General features: G+C 39.7%; 1 protein-coding gene across 1 annotated transcript in view; it reads left to right on the top strand.

Moving 5' to 3' along the window:
- Window positions 1-634: 634 nt before the first annotated feature.
- The window catches only part of LOC102497462 (rho guanine nucleotide exchange factor 9), a gene marked incomplete at its 3' end in the record, with an annotated part of 166,653 nt that continues 143,070 nt past the window's right edge, over window positions 635-24,217 (top strand). Inside the window, exon 1 of the mRNA XM_006141469.3 lies at window positions 635-840. Within this exon, the coding sequence (XP_006141531.2) occupies window positions 811-840 (30 nt within the window). The remainder of the gene's footprint in view (window positions 841-24,217) is intronic.

The following is a 24,217-nucleotide window of genomic DNA, read 5'->3' as shown; positions in this document are numbered from 1 at the left end:
GTGTGTGTGTGTGTGTGTGTTGAGGGATGTGGTGACAGAGACAGAGAGAGAGCATGCAAAAGAAGCTTAGAAAACTACAGAGGGCAAATTTGAGTCATTTTTTTTTTTATGTGACCTTAGACAGGTACCTCCCCTCTTCCAAACCTCTATTTTTCTGGAAATAGAGATAGTAATGCCTCCTTCCATAGGAATGTTCTGAGAAGCAAAAGTGGTCCAGAGGAAAGCCTCAAGAGAACACACACACATCCTAAGAGAGAAGACCCTTAGGTGAGTATGGTGGGGGATAAGGAGGCATGAAAGTGCTGGCACCACTCTGCTGAGGCAGAATGTTACTATTCTGGAGGTTGGCCCAACACCTCTGGCAACTTTGGAGAGGACTTTCTGCTGACTCGACACAATTGAGAAGCCCCACAATAAGCAGCTAACTCCAGCACAGCGGGAGGCAGGCAGAGGTGGAAGCTGCCTTCTCCCAGGCGGAAATTATTCGTCCTCATTCTCTCTGCAACTGAAGCCCTATTTTTCAAGCCTTGGTGAGGGACAAAGGCAGTCCATTGAGACCCTCTTGGAGCACCTCTCCCGGCAAAGCCCCCTGCAAGCAGCTGGAAGGAGAGTCAGTGCCTGCAGGCTGGCATGAAACAACCTGACTGAAGGCGAGGTCCAGGGCGCAAGGGATTGGGCTGAAGGGCCGTGAAGGAGGGGAGGCGGAGGGGGCGCTGGGGATATCGCTTGCTCAAGCCCAGCCCTCCTAGTCAGCCCGCGACAAACCGCGCCAGCTACCGGGCCTCAGAGAAGCCAGACTTCGCGGGCATCATGCAGTGGATAAGGGGCGGATCTGGAATGGTGAGTGCGCGTATCCCTGCTTTACCCTGCTTGAGCCTCAGTCCCCCTGCCCCACCTCCAGTCCCTCCAACCACCCACGATGCAGTGAGCTCCCTAGCCTCTGTCCACCGCCCTCCCTGCTGTCCTTGAGACACCAGTCAGCTGGCTGTGGCCATTTTAGGAACCCTTGCTCGCCGCCTGCCCAGGAAAGCCCCCTTCTGTTCCCCTCCACATTTATGCCGCCCTCTGAGATTGGGGTGGATGAGGGGGGGGCAAGGGGGCATTCTGAAAGCATCAAAGCTCCCAGGAGGCAGGGGAGCTGGCACGGAGTTGGGGTGGGGGAAGAGAGCGGCTTCAAAGCCTGGGATTGTGAAGGTAGGCTTTATGGGAGAGCTGCAATATTCCTCCCCAGCAGTCCCCACCCCCACCCCAAGCCAAATAAGCTTCATGTACCCTCTGACCCTGGACGGCTTCGGGGCAGGAGAGCTCAAGAGCCACTCTTGAGAAAGACGCCTGGTGGGGGGGGGGAGGGAAGCCCTGCAGCCATTCTTTGCCTGGGCTAGGGTCACCCTATCTATTCACACTCAGGGCTTTATCAAGGAGAGACAGCTGCAGAAACCCTTATCCTAGAAATGAGTCTGGGCCACATTGAGTTAGGAGAGCTTCCCACTCCCCCACCCCAGGAGTGGTAACTAGTGTGTGCTTGTGTGTCTGTTCAGTACCATCGTCCAACAGTTCATTTTATGCGGTGGTGTTCCTTTCTCCACCTGGAGACCTTGGAATGACTTCCCTTTGCAGAGAGGAGGTGATGGCTGCATGTTGATGCTTCTCTGATTTAGACTGAGGTAGTTTAAGCCTGGTCAGGGTCTGTGAGGAGTGGGAGGACATCATGACTTTACATTTAGATAAGAAGTATGTTGCAAGAGGGTCTTAGAGCACAGTTGCGTTGGGTCAGGAGGCACTGATGGCAGTGCTACTGCATGCTTCTGCACTGTCACTCACAAACTGCAGCTGAAGGAAAGTAGCTGAAGCAGTTGGACAAATATTGATATTTAAATCCTTTCCTCCCCCTGATTCTGGAAGAGAAGGGGGAATCTGTTGTGGACTAGGGAGTTTCATTATACCCCTGTTTCAATGGTTCTTATATGCCGATGTGCCAGGGCTTCAAGAGACTTTTTCCTAGCTCTCCCTCATTCCCTGGGGTCCCATAAAGGCAATATCACATATTTTTAGAACCAGAAAAGGTTACAGTAGGTAAAGACCTCAGAGTCCTTGTCATCCAGCCAGGAAATCTGAGACTCAGAGAGTGAGAGAGACTTGCCTAGAGTCACAAACTCCTTGAAGGCAAAGCAAAGTCTAGCACCTGAGTTTCATGACTCCCTGTCACTGTCTTTGCCACTGTTTCACAGAATTATGTGTTCAAATGGTCCTGAGTGGTGGAAAGGAACAGAGTCATGATCTTGGGAAAGGACTTTCTTCAGGATGAGCTAATGTCATACACATTTTCTTAAACACAACAAACAAATCATGCCAGCCTTGGCATTTCTGGCAGCTAAGTTTGGATGACTTCCCTCCTTTTCCATATTGTCATATAGGAGCTCAGAGCCATCCATTGCCAACAGATTGAATTAATGAAGAAATCTGAATAATTTCCAATAATGTGTGAGAAAGCGGTAAATATCTTGTGAAGACTAAGTAATTAAAGATTGATTGATGGGGACAATCTCATTATACAGTTTTTAGGGGACTCAGGCAGTGTATATTATATGATGAAAGCATTTAGCCATTTCTAGAATTCAAACGACAGGAGTAGTAAACTCTATTCTAGCCTGGGAGGCAGAAAACCTCTAGCCTTGGCTTTGACACTAACAGTTTGATGGGAATGCTTTCAGCTACAGATTTCTCATCTGTTACGTAAGACTATTAGTGATCACCAAAATTTCCTCCAGGATTGAAATTCTTAGATTTCCAGAAGTAAACATAGGATAAAATTTAACTAGTGGCTCATTGTGAAAAATAGGCAGTGTATGTCTAACCACCATTTTATAATGTGAGTAATCAAAAGGTCTTTGACCTTCATTCTTTCATTTGCAAAGTGCCTGAAGTAGAGCTTGAGATTTTTATAACAATAGATTCATTTTTAGAACATTTGACTATTATAACTTATTCCAGGTGTTCCATGTAAATCATTGTCCTTGAACATGAAACACTGAGAATTTACATAATAAAAATGTCTTAGTAGATAGAGGGTGTTAAACTATGAGTTCACATTGAATGATAAATTGTTCAGTATATTTACTCATATCTTCTGACTGCGATGCCGATTTGGTATAATAGTGGTAATAGTGAGTTAGGTAGTGAGGCTAAAGTGGAAAGAATGCTGTTCTCAGTCTTAAGTCCAAAGTTGAGGGACTGGCTTTTATACTTCTCAGCTCTGAAACTTATCAATTGTCAAATCTCTTTCATCCTCAGTATTTTCATTCATAAAATGGGTCAAAGTACCTGTGCCTTATTTTATAGGCAATATTAAGGTCATTCATTTATTCAACAAAAATATGGAGTGTCTACTATGAGTTGGCACTGATCTAGACAAAGGGGAAACAACAATAAACAAAAACTAATTCTTCACTCTATGGTACTTATAATCTGGGGGTAGGAGCTCACTAAAAAATCACATAAGTGAATATTCAATGTCAGGAGGTACTAAGAAAAAATTAAAATATGGCAAGACAACATAGATAGGGAGTGAGATGATAACATAAATAGATCAGTCAAAACCTCTCTGATTAAAGGATATTTGAGCAGAGATGTGAAGGAAAAGAAGAACAAGCTCCATGTGTTTGTTCATAAAAGGGTTTTAAGAATAAAGAACACTCAGAAAGAACACGACTATTTGTTTAAGAAACAGAGAGGAGGCCAATGTCCTGAGGATAAAGAATTAGTAAATGGAAGAATAGCAAATGAAATAAGAGAGAAAACAGGAGGCCAGTTTTATAGGGCATTTAATCTGAGTGAGATGGGAAGCCAGTGTAAGGTTTTGAACAGATGAGGGGCATGGTCTGTCTTAAATTTTAACAGAATAGATTTTAGTGGCGTAAGGACTAGAGCTGTGAGGAGCTTTTACAATAGCCCAGATTAGAGGTGATGAAGGCTTGGATCAGGGTGGTAATTGTGGAGATAATCTATATGAAAGGTCTGTACTCAGCATTATTTATAGATGTCTTCTTTCTGATCACCTATCTAGCTGAGAGTGGAGCTAGAAAGAACACAAAGTAGTTATACGCATGATTAAATGATCTACTTTGAATTCCTTGCCACTGGTGGGGCTAACTGAGGTTTGGGTCAATGTGAATTGCTAATCAATTAGCAATTTCCTAATTTCTGAGTTTCTGGAGAATATTAAGTAATATCAATAACTTGGAGATGTGGTATACCTAGCATATATGATATTTGAACTGGATCTTTTTTTTTTTTTTTTTTTGTTTTTTGCTATAGGGGGTGTGTGCTTTCCAGAGAGACAGAGAGACAGAAAGTGAGAAATTACCTCCTCTCCCCCCGGGGATTGGCCACACCACAATCCCTTCTCTTCCATTCTCTTATCAGATCAGAATTTTGGGCACACATGCACACACACTCGTTGTGAGTTTAAGCTGCTGGGTGTGGGACTCAAACCACTGTCAACTATGTGGGAGTCCAGCACTGTAACAATTACACCATCTGCTGGACCTCAAGTATTGATCATTGTTAATACCTTCTCCTATATATATGACAAAATTATTTAGAGTAATAATCAGCGCTGTTCATTACTTTCTTGATTCATTCTTTGATTTTCAAACAATTAACAATGAAAAAGAACAATAAAATTTGATTTTAAAGTAATTTGAATTTAAAAAGTTATTTGAATTCAGAAACTTATGTATAAATTAAAATGTACATTCACTAAACAAAAATATTACACCTTGCAGTTTGCATGATTTTTGTTTTAGATTTTCAGCACAAATAAACTCTAGTTGCTCACATCGAATGACATAATTAAAGCATTGCATGTTCTATTTCTTAGTCTTTAAAAATCACTGTGCTAGCATTCTTTACTTTTAGTTTATCATTTAAATGTTGGGATGTATAGAACTAGAAAGATCGCAGTGACAAAATGCCCAAAGCTAGCTTGAATAATTCTGAAACTTCACAAAGTGGAAGAACCTGAACAAATACATATAGTTAAGTTTGTGTGTATTGGATGCAAACTGTGTAATGAGTTCTCTGAATCAATGTTAATTAAAGAATAAAAAATAAAAGATACTATTTTGGAACTTCACATATATTATTAAAATTAAGTAGTAACCACAACAATTGTTTTCAACTTTGACCAACTAAAGATTTTTTTTCAGGAAGGAGTATTTTATCACATAGTGTTTTATTTATTTTTTAAGGTTATTGCCATTGGACACATGCACTCACTGGAGAGAGACAGAGAGAGAGAAAATGAGAAATCATTCTCCAGGGGGATGATCTCACTGCAATCTCTTCTCCTCCATTCTCTTCTCAGGGTTTTAAGCATACACACACATGCATCTTACATGATTTTTAAGCCACTGAGTCCAGGACTTGAACTGTGGTCTATCATGTGGCAGTCCAGCACCTTAACCACCAAGCCACCTGCTGGTCCTCCACACAGTGTTTTAAATTGATGATGCATGGGAATAATAAAACAACACTTTGACTTTTGCCCTTTAAAAAATCATATAGAAGTGCACTATTTGTTATCTATGCTTAAGGATGTCTACTCCAATAGCTCTATCCTTGGTATGCTACTTTTTTGGATAAGAAATGGAATCATGGACTAATTCTGTGACAAAGTCTATGTGATCTTTAAAAGAGTCATAGCATTGAGTTGATGGCAATCTCTGAATAGAGAGATAGAATGACCAACTCCCAAGTTTAACAGTTGATTCAGTTCTTTTATGAATAATAGAGATTTATCTTCATTGGCTTACAACATACGAGACTTTATTCTTTTACTTGAGAAGTCATGAGATAGGTATTGTTAGGGTGGTCTTTGTCGTGGGCTGTGAAATAATTTATAAACTCAGAGAGTAAGCATATAGAAAGAATCTATTCACTTTCCAAGAGAGGAAAGGGGTCCAATGTGGAGAGCTACGTCGACCCTGAAGGGGGGGAGCAAGAAGCTTTTATTGGGACTGTAGCAAAGGGGGGCTATGGTTGGGTAATTAGGATAATCCTTGGACAGGATATTTATTGATCTTTCACAATATCTGGACTATTTCATTTATATTTCTAGTTGTCCCATCTAACTAACCACTTTGATCAACCATATATTTGGAGATTTGTTGATATTTCTGTGTCAGCAAGGGATAGGTCTCAATCTCTGAATGTGAAGGTAGAAACTTAAAAAAAACAAGTCAGCCATCTGGAGGGAGGTCAAAGAGGGGCCATCTAGTCCAGAAGAAAAAGGGAGGAGGATAAAGAATGTCTGAAGCACTTGGGAGTCTGAGATGAACCTCCAGCCTTCCCCCTCAAAATATCTAAAGCTTTAGTGAAAGACTGAGTCAATTCAGTGTCAGGGAGACACTGAAACACTGAGTTAACAATTTCCAATCTTTAAAACATTTGGGATACTTATAGCCCTTTTAGGTACACTTTGGCCAAAATGGCAGCTCTAGGAAGTCTTTAGAGACTTTTCTGTTCCAGTATTTGCCTTCCATTCTTCATGGTCCAAGATGACTGCTGAAATTCTAGAAAATCTTTAAGCATCCATGTTTTGGAAGGGAAAAAGAAAGTAAAGGACTTGATCTCTCCTTTACAAGGAGTCTTCCCAGAAATCTTATTTAGCATTTCTATTTACTTACATCTCATTGAAGAACTGAGTCACATGTTTGTTCAACCTGCAAGGGAAGCTAACTAATGTAGTAATTTAAACTGAGTGACACCTAAAAATTGGTGAAGATGTTTCTAGAAGAAAGGAAGAACGAGCTATTGGGTGACAACCTATAGTCATTGTTATACTTTGTCCTCTTATGTCTGTCAGTGTATACACACAGAATCTAAGGACTTGAACTCAGTTTTGGACTGTGAGCCTAAGTCTGATGACACATGTTGCTAATAATAAAAATATTGCCATAAATCTAGTGAAAGATCAATCAAAATTTAACATACCTTCATCCTCCTATGCTTTCTCCTATGTGTGGGACCAAGTAGATGGTGGTATTCTTCACTAAGATAAAGAATGCAAAATAGACCTGTATTTGAATAGCTGGTGGAAAAGGGAGATGACTAATGCAGCCTGGACCTGGTGAGTCTGAGATGCTTGTACAGTCTCACCTTGTAGATATCTAATAGGAAGTTAATGTTCTACATATTGAGCTCAGAGGAGATTGGGAAGCATTTGTGATAGCTGAAGTTGTAAGAGTAGATGAACTAAGCATTTAAAAATGTTGCTCAGAGATATAATAGTACATGTAAATAAGTAGAATAGATTGTAGAATATTATAGCACAGTAAAGAACACTGGTGACTGGGCCCAGCAGGTGGCATGGAGGTTAAAGCACTAGACTTCCCCATGGCCGACCGTGATTCAAGTCCTAGACTCAATGACTTGAAAATCACATAGGTGGCATAATGGTTAAGGCACTAGATTTCCATGTGGTTTACTAAGGTTTGAGTCCTGGGCTCGGTGGCTTGAGACACTGGGCACATGTGAGTGCATGCCCAAAATCCTGAGAGGAGAATGGAAGAAAAGGAATTGCAGTGTGGTCATTCCCCCTTAAGAGTGATTTCTCACTTTCTATGTCTCTGTCTCTCCAGTGAGTGCATGTGCCCTATAGGAAAAATCTCTCCAAAAAAAAAAAAAAAAAAGAAAAGGAAAAAATATCACACTGCACTCACGCATGCCCAAAATTCTGAGAGGAGAATGGAGGAGAAAGGATTGCAGTGTGATTTTTTACTTTTTTTCTCTCTGTTTCTCTTTCCAGCAAGCACACATTCCCTATTGCAAAATAAAACAAAGGAAAAGAAGACTGGTGACTATTTAATATATATTTTGAAATAATCATGACAGCAGGCTTTAAATGTGCACAACACATGCTTTGAGAAACCTTACTATAATCCACAAATATGTGCAAGCATTACATGTAAATTAGAAATTACAATTAAAATTAATTAAATATTCTTTTCAGGTTCTAGATGTTGGCATAATGGTAATGCAACTGGACCCACATGGGAAAGGGCCTGAATTCACACCCTGTGACCTCCTTGAGCATGTCAGGTGTATGTGCATGCCCATTATCTGGGCTGGCTAAGAGTTGGGGTGAATCATGATGTGAAGACCCTGCTGGGGTCTCTCTCTCCGACTTTCTCTGTCATGGAATAAATAAATAAATAAATCTTTAAAAATAAAATAAATAAAAATGCTGTTCACCTTGGGAAAGGGACAGGTGGTAACAGAACTTGAACTGTCTCCTTTTTGAGATCTCCTAACATAGATCAGACCTAGTCTATTCTGTCACTTCTTTGACAGCAGTATTTTCAGGCTTTACTCTCCGTAGGGCTCAGGTTGCTTCTGGAATAACTCCGTTGTAATGTCCAAGTTAAATGGCTTTAGGAATAACCTAGCTCAAGTTCTTAGATCAGGGGTCAGCAAACTACAGCCTGCCAGTCAAATCCAGTCTACAAACTAAGAATGGGTTTACGTTTATAAATGGTTAGGAAAAAAGTAAAAGAAGAATATTTTGTGATACAGCACATAAAATGAAATGAAATTTATATTTCAGGGTCTGTGCATAAAGTTTTATTGGAACACAGTCATACTCATTTGCTTACTTCATTTATCGTCCATGGCTGCGTTCCTCATACAAGCGCAGATTTGAGTAGTTGTTACAGAGACCATATGGTCCACAAAGCCTAAAATAAAGGAAAATCATGCATAGATTTTACTATAGGAAATCTCAAATACTCTGTGACTCACATGAGTCTCTATTCTGGAAAATTAAGGAAAATCTTTGTCTTCCCATAGTTCATAGTCTAATCCAGTTTTGAAATAGGGATAGACAACTTTAACATCTTTCTCAGAGTTAATTAAAGGACAGTATCAAATTTAAATTCCAAATCTATTTGATTGCAAAAGCCTTACTCTTTCTGCAACCCATCCACCCATAACTCAGCCACTTCTGTTCCTCTCATCCCCTATCTACCCTCATTCCCATACCCCCATCTACCCACTATCCACTCCATATCCACCCACTGATACATTTATCCATGCATATATCTAGTCATTTATCCTTTCACCCATTCATCTGTCCATCCACTCATCAATCTATCCAATATATTTATCGATCACTTATAAACTTCTGGGTGCTAGCAATATAGAAGTCACAGTCTCCTAGTTTTTGTCTCTCTGCCTTGGTGCTGGTAACATACTATCAGATTATTTGATTGCAGAGAATCTGGACCCAGGGTCTGTGCTTAGAAGCAATCAAGTACTTACTCTGGCCGCTTGTTATTTGTGTGGTCTTGGATATCTCACTTGACTTTTTAGTGTCCTCATTTTTTAAAGCTGGGAAGATGATAATGCATGCCTATTCCATAGTATAGTTATAAATATTAATTGAATGAATACATGTAAAGCACCTTGAACAGTGCTGGATGTAGAGTAAAGGCTACATAATATTTGTTGTTACCATTTTTACACTTCCTTTAGAGTCAGAGGGTTGACTCAGAAATACTATTTCATTTGTGTAGGATCACTGGCTAATCATGTTACATTCCTCAGGATCTTTTCAAGGTAATCTGAGAAATATATTTATGTTATTACAACTCAGTATGTTCCCTCTCTCATGTAATAGATCCATGACAAAGATGATATATTTATTCTAAATAGTTAATGCATGCACAGGGTACAAAATTCAAAAAGTAAGGGAGATAATGTAGTAAAAAGGAATCTCCTTTGTGTAGTCTTGTCACCCAGTCCTTTTTCACAGAGTCAGCTATTGTCATCAGTTTCTTAGGTGTTTATTTAGAGATAATTACATCCTTTACAAGCATATATGTATATGTACACACACATACACATACACACATATTTTCTTTATATAGACAGTAGAATATTCTTTTTTAAATTGCCAGATAGTATGTGTGCTTGACAGAGAGAGACAGGGAATCAGAGAGAGAAGAGGAGAAAGCACCCTGAAATGGGGTGTGTGGTCACACTATAATCCCTTCTCCATTTCTCCATCCTGTTGTGATTTTAGACAAACTCATATGTGTCCAGTGTGTTTTTCAAGCCACAAGGGCCAGAATTTGAACTGTGGTTGGCCATGTGGTATCAAGTTCCCTTGACTAGACTACCAGAGGCCCAACTCTAGTAACATATGCTTATGGTTCTGAATTTGCCTTTTTTTTTCTGTTAACAATATGCCTTGGAGATTAATCAGCACATGCAGAAATGTTGCCTTTTGTATATGTACATAGGACTCCATTGTGTTCCTTATTGATGTCTAGGTAGGTTGTTTCCAGTCATTAGCCATGATAAACAATGCTGCAATGGATTTGAACTTGCTATATTAAGAAAATGGATGTTTGAAGCCTATAAGTGGCATGGTAGTTAAGGCACTGAACCCCCACATGACTAACTGTTGTTCTAGTCTCAGATCTGGTGACTTACTTTCTCACTTTAGCCTCCCCACCCCGTGAGTGTGCATGGTATGCAGCAGATCAAAAAATAATAATAATGAGGGACCAGCAAATGGCATAATACTAATGTCACTGGATTCCCACACAGCTGACTCATGAGTTCCAGGCCTGGCAGCTTGAAAGTCATGCTGGGTGCATGTAGATACATGCCCAAAATCTTGAGAAGAGAATGGAGAAGGGATTGTGTCATGGCCATTCCCACCTGGGAGGTGAGTTCTAGCTTTCTGTCTCTGTCTCTTCAGCTAGTGAATGTATCTTATAGCAAAACAAAACAAACAAACAAAAAACAAACTCTGAAAAAAAATTAAATTAATAATTATTTTTATTTTATTTTATTATTTATTTTGGAAAGGTTTTTGCTATAGGATGCATGCACTCACCAGAAAGACAGGGAGAGAAAGAGACATAGAAAGTGAGAAATCACCCCCCCAGGGGACATGGCCACGCTGCAATCCCTTCTCTTCCATTTTCCTCTTGGGATCTTGGGCATGCACACACACGTGCCTGGCATGAGTTTAAGCCACTGGGTCCAGGATTCGAACTGCAGTCGGCTACATGGGAGTTCAGCGACATAGCCATTACGCTAATTGCTGGTCCCAATTAATAATTATTTTTTAAATGTGAAAAGAAAACGGGTATTTACTAGTCAGCTACAATTTCTATTTTTTTCCAAAATAAATCAGTTTATTGTAAAATACATACATACAAGCAGAAGATAGGCAATATATCATAAACCAAATAAAAAGCAAATAAGTAAAAAGGAGAAAAGTGTAGAGAAGCACACCATAAAAAGGGGAAAATGTAGAGAAGCACACCATGCTAGTAATGAACCAAACTCTGTGTGTCCATGAGAAAGAAAGAAATTGTTTAAAGATTTTTCCATCTTTATTTATTTATTTGCTTATTTTTAGTTTGCTACAGGGTGAGTGCACTCACCGGAGAGAGACAGAAACAGAGAGGGAAAGTGAGAAAGCACACCCCAGGGGGTATGGCCACACCTCAATCCCTTATCCTTCATTCTCCTCTTGGATTTTGGGCACACACACATGTGCCCAGCATGATTTTCAAGTCAGCTACATTTCTAAGGTATTATACCATGCTGAGATGTGATTGAGTCAAAGCAAGACGTTTTTTATGTTTTCAAGGAGCTTATAATTGATTAGGGGAGAAATAAAGCCAGTCTGGCATAAATGGTATAGGAAGTACCAAGATGATATGGGAGTACAGGGGAGCAAGAACATGGTGGTGGGATGGGGTCAGAGGATTTGGTAGGACTTATGAGAGAAGTTATTATCTAAGCTGTATTTTTTTAGAAGATTTATTTTATTTAATTTTATTTATTCATTCATTTATTTTAATTTGACCAGAGAGAGAGACAAAGAGAGATAGAGAGAGAAGGGGGGGGAAAGTGAGAAAGCAAGCTACCAGGTCCAGGACTTGAACCGTGGTAGCCATGTGGGAGTGTCTAGCACCTTAACCACCATGCCACCTGCTGGTCCCTCTAAGCTGTATTTTTAAGCCTTTTAGATAGAAGAGTTGGCTTGGAGTGGAGAGTAGGCATGACAGGTGAGGCACGAAATGTTCCAAATGGAAGTCAAAACTTAAGGAATAGTATATTCTGGAAATAGTATTTAGGTGCTCTGCTGTGGTTAAAACCAGTAATTCTAGCAAGGTCAGCTGGGACCAGATCTAGAAAGGCTTTGAATGCCAGGCTCAGAAGTTTTGCCTGGTATGAAGGACAATGACATGTTGAAACTGAGTGGTGGAAGATTCCTTTGGTGAAGAGGTGGAAAGATTGGGAAGAGTGAAGGGGTTTTGAAAGCCAGAGCCAAATTATACTGATATTGCAATAGGGGATCTCAAATAATCTGGTTCCAGTGAGTGTTTATTGTGGAAATTTCATGCAAAAAACCCCACATGATATCAAGTCAAATTGTCCTGGGTTTGAATCCTGTTTCTACCAGCAGCTATAGCTATGTGTCTGTCTTTGATCAAGTTGCTAAATATTTGAACTTTGGGATTCTTTTCTATAAAATTAGGATATTAACCTGTATTAGTAAGGGTTCTTTACAGAAACAAAACCAAAAAGATGGAAGGGTGGGTGAATATATAGATAAATATAGATAGATAAAAGATTAGTTAATTTGATTATGAAAGCTGAGAAGTCTTAAGACATGTTGCATGCAAGCTAGAGACCCAGAAAAGCTGGTTCAGCCAAAGTTCAAAAAGACTGAGAACCAGGAAAGCCAATGATCTAAGTTCCAGTCTGAAAGTCAGCATGCTTGACTCCCATGAAGAGCTCAGTTTTAGTCCAAGTTTGAAGGCTAGAAAAGACCAATGCCAGGCAGAAGGCATTCCATTTTACTTGCCTTTTTCATTCTATTTAGGTCTTCTATTGGATGAGGCCCACTTACATTGAGGAGGGAAATCTGGTTTACTTAGTCTACTAATGTTAATTGCATTTAGAAACACCCTCACAGACACACCCAGAATAATGTTTGACTAAATATCTGACCCAGTGGCTCAGTCAAACTGATACATTAAAATTAACCATCACATAGCCTCACTTCTTTCCAGTCTGCTGTGAGAATCAGGTGAGTGAGTAGACATATGGGAAAGGGCTGTGAGAACTGTGCTGCTGTATACTCATATGGGGCTTAATTAATATTCCTGACAAGCCAAAGGGAACACACACTTCATTGGGCAAGGTACAGTCTTTCCTACTGTGCAGAATTCAGACCTCAAAAGACCAACCTGATTTTGTGCTAACAGATCTAACAGAAATTTCAAGAATCTTTTCTGCTATAAGGCCAAGGCTTCCTAGATACTCTTCTCAAGGGGAGGCTGAAAAAGATCCCCAAATGAGTCCCATGACATGATGAGAAAAGCTACTCTAAGAAGATCCATTGCTTTGAGAAGTTTTTATATCTTGGTTTTTGTTATTGTTGTTTTGTGTTTAGATAGAGTTTCCTCACTATCAAGCTCCTCCTGCCTCACCTTCCCCGCTGGGACTACAGACTTGCACCACCATGCTCAGATCTTCTTTTAGATAGATTATTGCTCTTTTGTTCAGGCCAGCCTCAAGTTCATGATTCTCTTCCCTCAGCCTCTTGAGTCACTAGAATTATAGGGACATGACACCACAGCTTGCCTTTAAGATGGACTGAGAATCAAGTCCACACCTTCCATGTGGTTTCAACTTGCAGAGAACAGCATTTTACCAACACATGCTACCACAACTAGATCTTACATTGTTCTCATTTCATGCATGTTTGTGTGTGTTGTGTGTGTGTGTGCGTACATGTGTATGAATATGACTAATTCTGAAAATGACTAAACTAAGTAATGGAAACTAGACAGTGGAAGAGAGAAATGCATTTGTCTCTTATTGCCATGAGGAGATATCCTGTCAAAGGGCCTGCATGGCAAATGAGGGAAGTTAATATTTAAGCAGAGATTTGGGGAAAGATCCTAATACCTCTGGATTATAATTTTTAAAAAATGAAGAAATGAGGCCAGTAGGTAGCATGGTAATTGAGGCACTAGACTCCCACATGTCTGACCGCGGTTTGAGTCCTGGACATGGTGGCTTGCTCTCTCACTTTTCCTCTCTTGGTATCGCTCTGGTGAGCACACATGTTCTATAGCAAATTTAAAAATATATATGTGTGTGTGTGTAAATATATATATATATATATATTTCTTTTTTTACATAAAAGCACAATGAAGAAACAGTGAGGTCTATGGGAGTTGAGGGAAGGCATCAAGGATAACATATTACAAAGACTTTTGAGTTGAAACAGCTTGGCGTGCTTGAGGGATGTTAAGAAAGACAGTGTGGGGGCTGGCAGGTGGTGTAGTGATTAAGGATTCTGGACTTCTACATGGTCAACCATGGTTTGAGTCCCAGACCTGGCAGCTTGCTTTCTCACCTCTCTCTCTCGCTTGCTCTGTATCTCTCTGGTCAAATTAAAATAAATAAATAAATAAATAAATAAAATACATAAATAAAGTTAAAGTAATTCTTTAAAAAAGTAAATAGGAAAGACAGCGTGACAGGAGCATAGTAAGGGGAGAGGGGCTTCAGTGGTATAATAGGAAAGCAGGGAGTCAGTACGGGACCTTGTATGCCCAGGGATTGTGCATTGGTTATACTCAAAGCGACTGTGGTGCAGTGGTCAGTAGCACAGGTTCTAGAATCACATTGTATGGTTAAAATTCTGACTCTGTCACTTTGTAGCTATGTGACCTTGAGCATGTTACCTAATCTTTCTTTATCTCAGTTATGCCCTTTGAAATGTGGGAATAATAATGGTCCTTATCTGTAGTGTTTTAGTGAGGATTAAGTAGGTTAACATGCTCAGGGTGTGGGTGGAAATACGTGGAAATACGATCACAAGGCTAGTGTTATTTATTCTAAACACAATTAGAAGTGTTTGAGGCAGTGGAATGATGAAGTTTGCTTTGTGATCTGAGATGACTTTTGCAGGCCCTATAGAAAATGAATTGAAGAGAGTGAAAATGGAGGTGGCAAACTCAGTGAAGAGGTTGCTCCAGAAATGCAGTCAATGCGGTGGGATAGAGCAGGCCAGGTTGACATACATTTTGGAGACAGAATCAATGGGGTTTACTACTAGATTGATTGAAAGAGGTGTAGGACAGGGAGGATATAAGGAAGAAGATGTCTACATTAATGGCTTTGTTATTGATGGGCTGTGTGATTTGGGGCAAGTGATTTAACATTTTTAAGCTTCAGTTTTCTCATTATTCAAGGATTTCCAGTAAAATTGAACCAACAGGGTATGTACATATATAAAGAGTGAGATTTATTTTAAGAAATTGGCTCGTGCAATTGTTGGGGTCTCTAGTAGGCTAGAGACCAGGCAAGAGTTGCAATTTGAATCCAAAGGCAGTCCACTGGTAGAATTCCTTCTTGCTCAGAAGAGATGAGTCTTTATTCCACCAAGATTTTAAATGACTGGATGAGGTCCACTCATCTTATGGAGGAGTGATCTGCTTTACTCAAAGTTCACAGATTTATTTTTCTTAAGTTTATTTTTTTATTTCTCTCTTCCATGAGGAAGAGAGACACAAAGAGGCATAGAGACAGCATCCCCAACAGAGTCTTGACTCCGTGATTTACTCTTAGCCTCAGCCAGCCTCAATTAATGGGCACATACATGCCTAGTATACTGAGGGAGATCTCTGGGTGCAAATTTCTTGGAAACTTTCCATTTGAGTCAGCCTTGCAGAGTGTCATCCTGTCTTACCCTTGCCCCACTGTCCTGCCTCATCAGAGTCTACCAATTTAAATGCAAATCTTATCCAGAAAAACACCTTTACAGAAATATCCAGAATAATGATTGGCCAAAATACCTGGACACTATGGCTGAGCCAAATTGATATATAAAATTAACCATAACACTTTATCTATGAAACTGGAATACTTGGTAATACTTGGTCATAGGTACAATTGAAATAACATTTATGTAAAGCACTTGGTACAGTGTCTTTCACATAGCAAAGGCTGAATTACTAATAGCCTTCCTTCATTATTTTAATGTAAGAAAATCCCTCACAATGGGTCAGTATTTTGCATTTTCAAAGCACCTTTACATGCATAAACTCATGTAATCCTTGCTCTTCCTACTTTAAAGTTGGGAAAACTAAGGCTGAGAACTCTACACAGTTATTTTCAAACAGAGCCAGGATGAAAAGGTGTGTGACTCCACAGTGATCCTTGGGCATTACTCTCTTCACTTGCCAGGAGTGAATGTTTGCTTTGACTCCTTCATTTCAGAAGTTAGGGGCACTGGTAATACAACTTTTAATGCACTAAGTCTTGGAAATAATAGCTTAGATTTATTAAGTCAGCATTTATTTTGTGCTAGTCACTGTTCTAAGTGTTTGACATGTGTATTTAATTTAATGTTTCCAGTAATCCTATAAGGTAGGCATAATTTCCAATGAGGAATCTGCTATGTAGGGTGTGGGAGACAGAGGAACTCACAGGCCATGTGGTGAGAAAACTCAAAAGACTTTGCTCTTTCCTTCATCCGCATTAACCATTTCAGTGAGGGAGAAAACTCAGAAAAGTAATAAGGCCTGGCAGAGTGCCTTTTGTTTACAGACACACTGTGGATGTTTGTGGAATAGATGAGTGATGAAGGGGGTGAACACCAGGCTAGTTGTAGCCACCAAGCCTGGAACTGGTCCCAGAGAGGGCAGAGACATTTGTAGCAAATGTTTCCTTTGACCCCGATATGATGCCACTGAACCAGCCAGGCAGTGAGATGAAGGGGATAGGCTAGAACACAAAGCTTCAAAAGTCCTTCCTGGGAAATTGCTTAACTCCTCTGTACATGTAACATGGTAAACCCAAATCTGAGAGGGTTTGCACATGTTCATATATTTCTAAATATATGAAGTATAACAGGCAAAGATTTTGTTTTATTTGACTTACAGGAGGCACTAATGGTGGCAGGTTGATGAAGTAGAGCCCCCAGAAATGAGGGCTCCCCTGGTGATAGCTCAGAAGTAAAAGACACAACAGGAATGGCTGGAGGGCCAAGATCCAGCCCAATTGTCACCACACCAGAGATAGTGCACGTATGGAACAAGGAAATATGACAATGCCTCACTCCTAAAGTGGATGATGGCATGGTGTATGGCCTCTTGGCCAAATGAAGAGGCCATTTCATACACTCCCCCTCCCCTACTGGAACACCATGGAAGAGCACATGAAGATAATGATGGTGGAAAAAGTCAACGTAAGGGCCAGCAGGTGGTGTGGTGGTTAAGGCACTGGACATTCCCACATGACCAACCATGGTTCAAATCCCAGACTTGGTGACTTACTTTCTCACTTTTCCTCTCTCTCTGTGCCTCCCTCTGGTCAAATTTAAATACAATTAATGAATAAATAAAATTAAATAAATAATTATTTCTTAAAAAGTCAATGTGGTTGTAGAGTGTGGGGTATCATCATATATATCTATGTAAAGGAGTGTGAAGACATGGACTGGCCCCCCTCTCACCCACTATACCCACATCTGGTTTCTCTCTACTCTCTTATTCTGGGAGCAGCCTCTGGTCAAAGCTGTTCTCTGAAAATTGTGCACGCCCCCCGTAGTGAAGTGCAGAATGCAGGCAGCTGAGCTGAGTGAGCATAATTAGCTGATTATAAAACTATGTAAGGATCCAGGAAAACTAAATGTCTATGCCTGCTCAAGCTTGCCTTGACAACTATAAGACTGCTAGCTTTACTACATTGATATGCAGACTCTTTACCGACCAAACATCATCGGTGCCTCCTGTAAGTCAAATAAACCAATATCTTTGCCTTTTGTTTCTCTTGATGACTTCTTTGGAACAGGTAAACATTATGCGTAAGTGTAGTCAGATTTGGGGTTACTGCATAACAGGACATTAGTTACTCATATGAAAAATGGGGCCTTTCTCCCTCCCTTCACCTCCATAGATTTATTCACTCATTCAGTAATATTTATTGAGCACCTGATATGCAGCAGGCACTGAACAGTGAACAAATAAATATCTTGTCCTCATGGAACAGATATTCTAATAGTAGGGAAGATATGTGATAACCAACAGATTAAATAAAATATATAATATGTTAGTTCTAAGTACTAAGGAGAAAAAAACACAGCAAAGAAGAGGTATAAGAAGTATGTGTGTGGGGTCGGCAGGTGGCATGGAGGTTAAGGTGACTGGATCCCACACGGCCAACTGTGCAGTTTGAGTCCCAGACCTGGCAGCTTAAAAAACATGATGGACACGTGTGTGTACATACCCAGAATTCCAAAAGGAGAATAAAGAAGGGATTGTAGCATGGTCATCATCCTTGGGGGAAGGGGTAATTTTCACTTTCTCTCTCTATCTCTCTGTCTCTCTCCTGCAAGCACATGTGCCCTATAGCAAACAAACAAATGAAAAAGAAGTATGTGGTTAAAATTTTAGATGCCTATTTCCTGCTACACTTCCCTCACAAGGTTGCCATGAGATTGATATGTGATAAAGGGTCACAGTACTTAGGAAGCTGTACAGTTCTATTTAAATGTAAGATGCAGTTAGTTATTTTATTTTATTTTATTTTATTTTATTTTATTTTATTTTATTTTATTTTATTTTATTTTATTTTATTTTATTTTATTTTATTTTATTTTATTTTATTTTATTTTATTTTATTTTATTTTATTTTATTTTATTTTATTTTATTTTATTTTATTTTATTTTATTTTATTTTATTTTATTTTATTTTATTTTTTGGAGAGGTTTTTGCTATAGGGCATGTGCACTCGCCAAAAAGACAGAGACAGAGAGACAGAAAGCAAAAAGTCGCCCTCCAGGGGGGATGGTCAAGCCACAATCCCTTCTCCTCCATTATCTTCTCAGGATCTTGGGCAAGCATGCACATGCACCCAGCATGAGTTTAAGACACTGGATCCGGGACTCGAACCACATGGGAATTCAGCGACATAGCCTTTACACCAACTGCTGGTCCCAAAAGTTAGTTATTCTTAGAAGATGATTTTCTCTAGGTTCTTATTTGCCAGTATGGTAAAGTATCAGGGGCTTTTGCCTGGAGGACAGAAAAGTCCAGTTCTAGGCTTGGCCCTGTTATGACATTTTCTAAATATCCCAAATTTGTAGAGTTGTATAGATTCAAAAGAGCTTTTCTTAGAACTGAGTCTGGCTTTTTGTTTGTTTGTTTGTTTCTGTTTTTGCCATAGGGAGTGTGTGCTTTCCAGAGAGAGAGAGACAGAGACGAAGATAGGGAAAGTGAGAAATCACACTCTCCCTTACTCACCAGGGAGGAAAACCATGCTGCAGTCTCTTCTCCATTCTCCTCTCAGGATTTTGGGCATGTATACACATGCCCCTGGCATGATTTTCAAGATGCTGGTTCTGGAACTTGAATCACAGTTGGCTATGTGGGAACCCAGCACCTTAACCACCACACCATCAGTTGGTCCTGGGTCTTTTGGCATGTAATCTTTTTTTTCCCACTCTTCTATGAAGCAATGAGAGCTATGGTAGGTCACTTTCCTTCTCAGAAACAAGGCATTCCTTTTGTATAAAATAGGAATGATGAATCTGCATCACCACCACCACTACCTTTTTCCAACCTCCTTAAGCTGTTGTGAATTTCAAACCAGTTAGTGGATGTTGAAAGAGCTTTGTAGGTCATAAAATGAGATAGCCAAAAAAGGGCTGGTTGCTAGGATATGGAGAACTAATGTTCCTGCTAAAGCAAATTTTATGTGTGGAGAGGGGAAGAGTGTGCCTTTGGAACTGGTGCCACTTCCTTTCATTTCTGAGAAGCAGATGAAGGGAGCGGGGGCAGTATCAAGCCTCAGCACCTCCTAGAAATAGAAACAGCTACACAGATACACTTGGCATCTCACAATGGAGTGGCAAACACTGGTGTGTGGCCCCTTTTGGCTACTCTGCTTTAGGGAGGTGGAAACTGGGACTCATTTCCTAATAATACACAAATGAATCATGACTTTTAAGGACCTCCACTTACCCTTTATATGTGATCTCATTTGGACTACTGGGGGTGGGAGTAGGAAGTCTTGAATGCATGAAATCTTCATTTAATGGCCTCCTCGCACACATATTTCTACCATAGAAATACACCTATTAACAAACATTTCTCCCTTATCTTTGAGAGGTAAGTTTCCAAATCTTCAGTGGATGTCTGAAACCATGGATAGTACCAAATCCTATGTATACTATATTTTTTCATATGCACATATACCTATAACAAAGTTTAATTTTTACATTAGACACAGTAAGAGATTCTGCTGGCCCACTGTATAGTGGATTTCATATGGTTGACTACATTGTTCAAGTCCTAGATGGTGTCATGAGAAACATACTGGATGTACATGGATGTCCAAAATCCTGTATAAGTAATATTTATAGCTGAGAGAACTGAGGCTTTGAGAGTATATGATTTGCTGTAAGTTAGGGGCAGATATTGTATTCAAACCCTCAAATAATAGAATTTATTAACATTTACTGACTATTACTATGTGATGCTCTAAGTGATTTACATGTATTCATTCATTAAACCCTTACAATCAACCATATAAATCTCCCTGCTTTGTAGATGAGGAAGCTAGGTTACTAAGAGTCTGGAACTTGCAGAACATGAAGGGAAGAATGAATACCAGGGCATTCTACCATGCTCCCAATTTCTTTAAAAAAATGTTTTATTGCCAGAGGGAAAACATACTTGCCAGAGAGAGAGACATAGAGAGAGACAGCGAGAGAAGTAAAAAGTATCTCTTAATGGGGCATGATCATGCTATAATCTCTTCTCCATTTCTTTATCCTGTCGGGATTTGGGGCATGCACACACATGAGTCCAGAATGTTTTTCAAGTTGCTGGGGCCAGGACTTGTACTGTGTGGTTAGCCATGTGGGATCTGACTCCTCCAGTCACTAGACCACAGGGCCAGCCCCATTTTCTCAGGTTTAAAGGTGAGAAAAGTGAGGCTCAAGGACATTAAATAACTTTCTCAAGGTCACACAGATAACAATTGTCAGAGTTAGAGTTAAATCGTAGCAGACTAGCTCTAGTTCCTCTGTTTTTAACCATCAAACTATATTGTTTCTAAGTCTAAGGCTCTTCCTAGCTTGATTAACTGAAACAGGGGGCTAGGGGGACTTAAGCTCACTCAACAGTTTTAGCATTTTTTTAAGAGATAGGTTTTTGTTATAGTGTATACGCTCACCAGAGAGACAGAGAGAGACAGAAAATAAGAAATCACCCCATAGGGGGGATGACCATGCCGCAATTCCTTCTCCATTTTCCTCTCAGGATCTTGGGCATGCATGCACATGCTCTTAGCATGAGTTTTAAGTTGCCAGATCTAGTACTTGAACTGCAGTTGACTTCATGGGAGTCCAGTGACATAACCACTATGCCATCTGCAAGTCTCCAAAAGGTTTTAATTTTGATGAAGTTCAATTTATCTATTTTTTCATTTGTTGAAAAAATAGAGCTTTTGGTGTCATATCCAAGAAATCATTGCCAAATACATCATGAAGATGATTTTTCCCTGTTTTTTCTAAGACTTTTCTAGTTTTAGCAGAAAAATTATCTTTACAATTAAAAAAAAAAAAAAAGAAAGGAAACATCTAAATGGCCATCAACTGTGTCTGGGAAAATAAACAATGGTACATCCATGTGGAATTTAGAAAGGATGAAATAGTACACCAGCTGGTGGCATAGTTGCTAAGGTGGCTGGATTTCACATGGCTAATTCACGGTTCAAGTCTCAGACTCATATACAGTGGATATTCTCTTTTCACTCATCAGAAGTCACTAGGTTTATAATTTTATATATCCTTCCAGTGTTTCTTTATGTAGATATAGGTTTCTCATACACTTCTCTTTACCAGCCTTGATGGAGTCCATCCCTCTCTTAATATTTTCACTGAGAGTTTCATTGCCAGACTGCATTGAACTTCTCTAGAGAAAACACCGTTCCTCAAAGTAAATTTCTTTGTCTCTTTCAGACACATGATATAATCTCTTATAAACTCCCCAGATAAAGTACTATCTTCCTCCTATTGCAATTTCAATTAGTTCCTATCATTGGCCTGCCAACCTTCTAACTTACTTGCTTATCTTAGTAATTCTTGTTTGTCCTGACCCGCGGGACACTCGAACAGGTTCCCTGGGGGAGGGAGTGAGAGATGGGACAAACACACGCACACACAATACGAGGTGCAGATCAAGTCGTCTTCTTCTGTCTACTGTTTATTGAGGAGAAATGGCGAGTTATATATAGCTGGTGGGAACCAATTGGTTGCCTAAAATGCAAATGAGATAGAACAGCATGAATCAATCATTGATGTGGGTGGATCTCTCCCGTTGCCTAGAAACCCTACCACTTCCTGGGAGAACGGTTGGTCACATGATTTCCAAGAGATGGTTTGTTCAGTGAGGAAGTGAAGCCTAATGGTTTCCAAGATGGTGGATAGCTCAAGATGGTGGATAGCTCAAGATGGCTTCCGTATGCAGTGCTTGCCACACTTGTTGAGCACCTCTTATAAACAAAACTTTATACTTACTTTGATGATGAGTACTTAGTGTCCTGAATGTACTGTGGTTTACCGTTTAAGCAAAGTCTGTAAATTAAGCAAACTTGGGCTTGGAGATCAGTGAAGTAGCTAGTTGCATGAGTCCTAAGACCCAAGAATGGAACTATTCAGGAAATAAGGCTTCAGAACTACACACTGGGTCCTCATATGAAGAGACACTTTCACTAACTATACCAGTTTTGAACTATCCCATAATTGGATTTCACTGCCCAGTAAAGATCTCCAGCCTGACAGGAAACCATTGTACTTCCTCAGAAAGGGCTTTAGAGATCCTTGCTGCTCTTTTTAAATCAGTTTTTTTTCTCTATCCTGAGTAGAGACAGATGGTCTGGCCCACTAGCTTGCTAGAAATAGAACTGAAATAGGCCCAAAATAAATGCGAAATGGGCCTGAAATAGATCCATGCAAAAGAACAGGAGGAAAATGCTGTTCCTGGGTGTTTTTCAAATATTTATTCAGTCTGTGGCCATAGGAGGGAGATATAGGCAGCATTTCCTGAGGGTAGGGCTTCTGGATGGTGGTTTAGAGTGGTGTTAATGACAAGGAGCAGAAAACTGAAATTCTCAGCTTGCAATCTGGACCTTCTAGTCTCTTTTGGAAGCGTTCATATTGTTGAAGGCTCTTGGAGGTGGGAGAGGGGCAAAGGTTGGTATTTACAGGTTGCAGCAAAGAATACTTTGCATATCAGAATTCCTCTACACTCTACACTGTGAATTAGTAGGACTATGTCCTGGTGTTTCATTCACTCATTCATTTACTAATTCAGCTATTTAGTCATTAAAATGCATATTATTGAATGCTAGGCACTATTTTAGGTTCTAAGGATACAGCAGTGTACCTTCATGAGCTTACACTTTAAAAAGGAAGACAATAAACAAAGAATTACACACTATTATAGGTAGTGATGAGGGCTATGAGAGAAAAGCATGATAAAAGCGGGTAGAGAATGTGGTGGTGCAGTTTTGGAGAAATTGGTTAGGGAAGGACTCTCTAAGGAGGTAAAAGAACTAAACTTGTAGAGAACTATGAAAACAGTCTTTAGGCAGAGTCAAATTCTTAATTTTATGTCTGATTTTCTCCCCTAAAATTCCACCTCCTACACAATTATATGCAACCTAATTTTTAAAATGTGATTTACTTTTTGAAAGGCACCCTTGACAGGGTCTTCATGCCATAGTCCTCGCCCTGCAGGCAGCCAGATCTCAGTGTACCCATCATGTTGAGTAAATCCAGCAGAGAGAAAGTTAGAGACTTGAACCTTAGTGATTTCTAAAATAATTATATGATAACTGTATTCATAAAAGAGAAATGCCCATATCATAAAGATGCAACTTGTGATCAGTAGAGATTCATTATAAATTACATTATTCCTAGCCTATTACCAGTGTTCACTGTCTGTAAGAACTTAAATGACAGAGTATTGCTCGATAAATTCATGGATTATTTAAGATGTTGAATGGATTATTTGAGATGTTGAGTTACTTAAATTTTGTTTTATTTTCCAAATAATTAGAGGATATTAATGTACAAAAATGGAGAAAGGAAGAAAAGTGAAC

The sequence above is a fragment of the Tupaia chinensis genome, unplaced genomic scaffold (assembly GCF_000334495.1).
Source record: "Tupaia chinensis unplaced genomic scaffold, TupChi_1.0 Scaffold000055_1, whole genome shotgun sequence".
Taxonomy (NCBI): Eukaryota; Metazoa; Chordata; class Mammalia; order Scandentia; family Tupaiidae; genus Tupaia; species Tupaia belangeri.
Note: the sequence above shows the minus strand (reverse complement) of the source record. Positions and strands in the feature narration are given on the sequence as shown.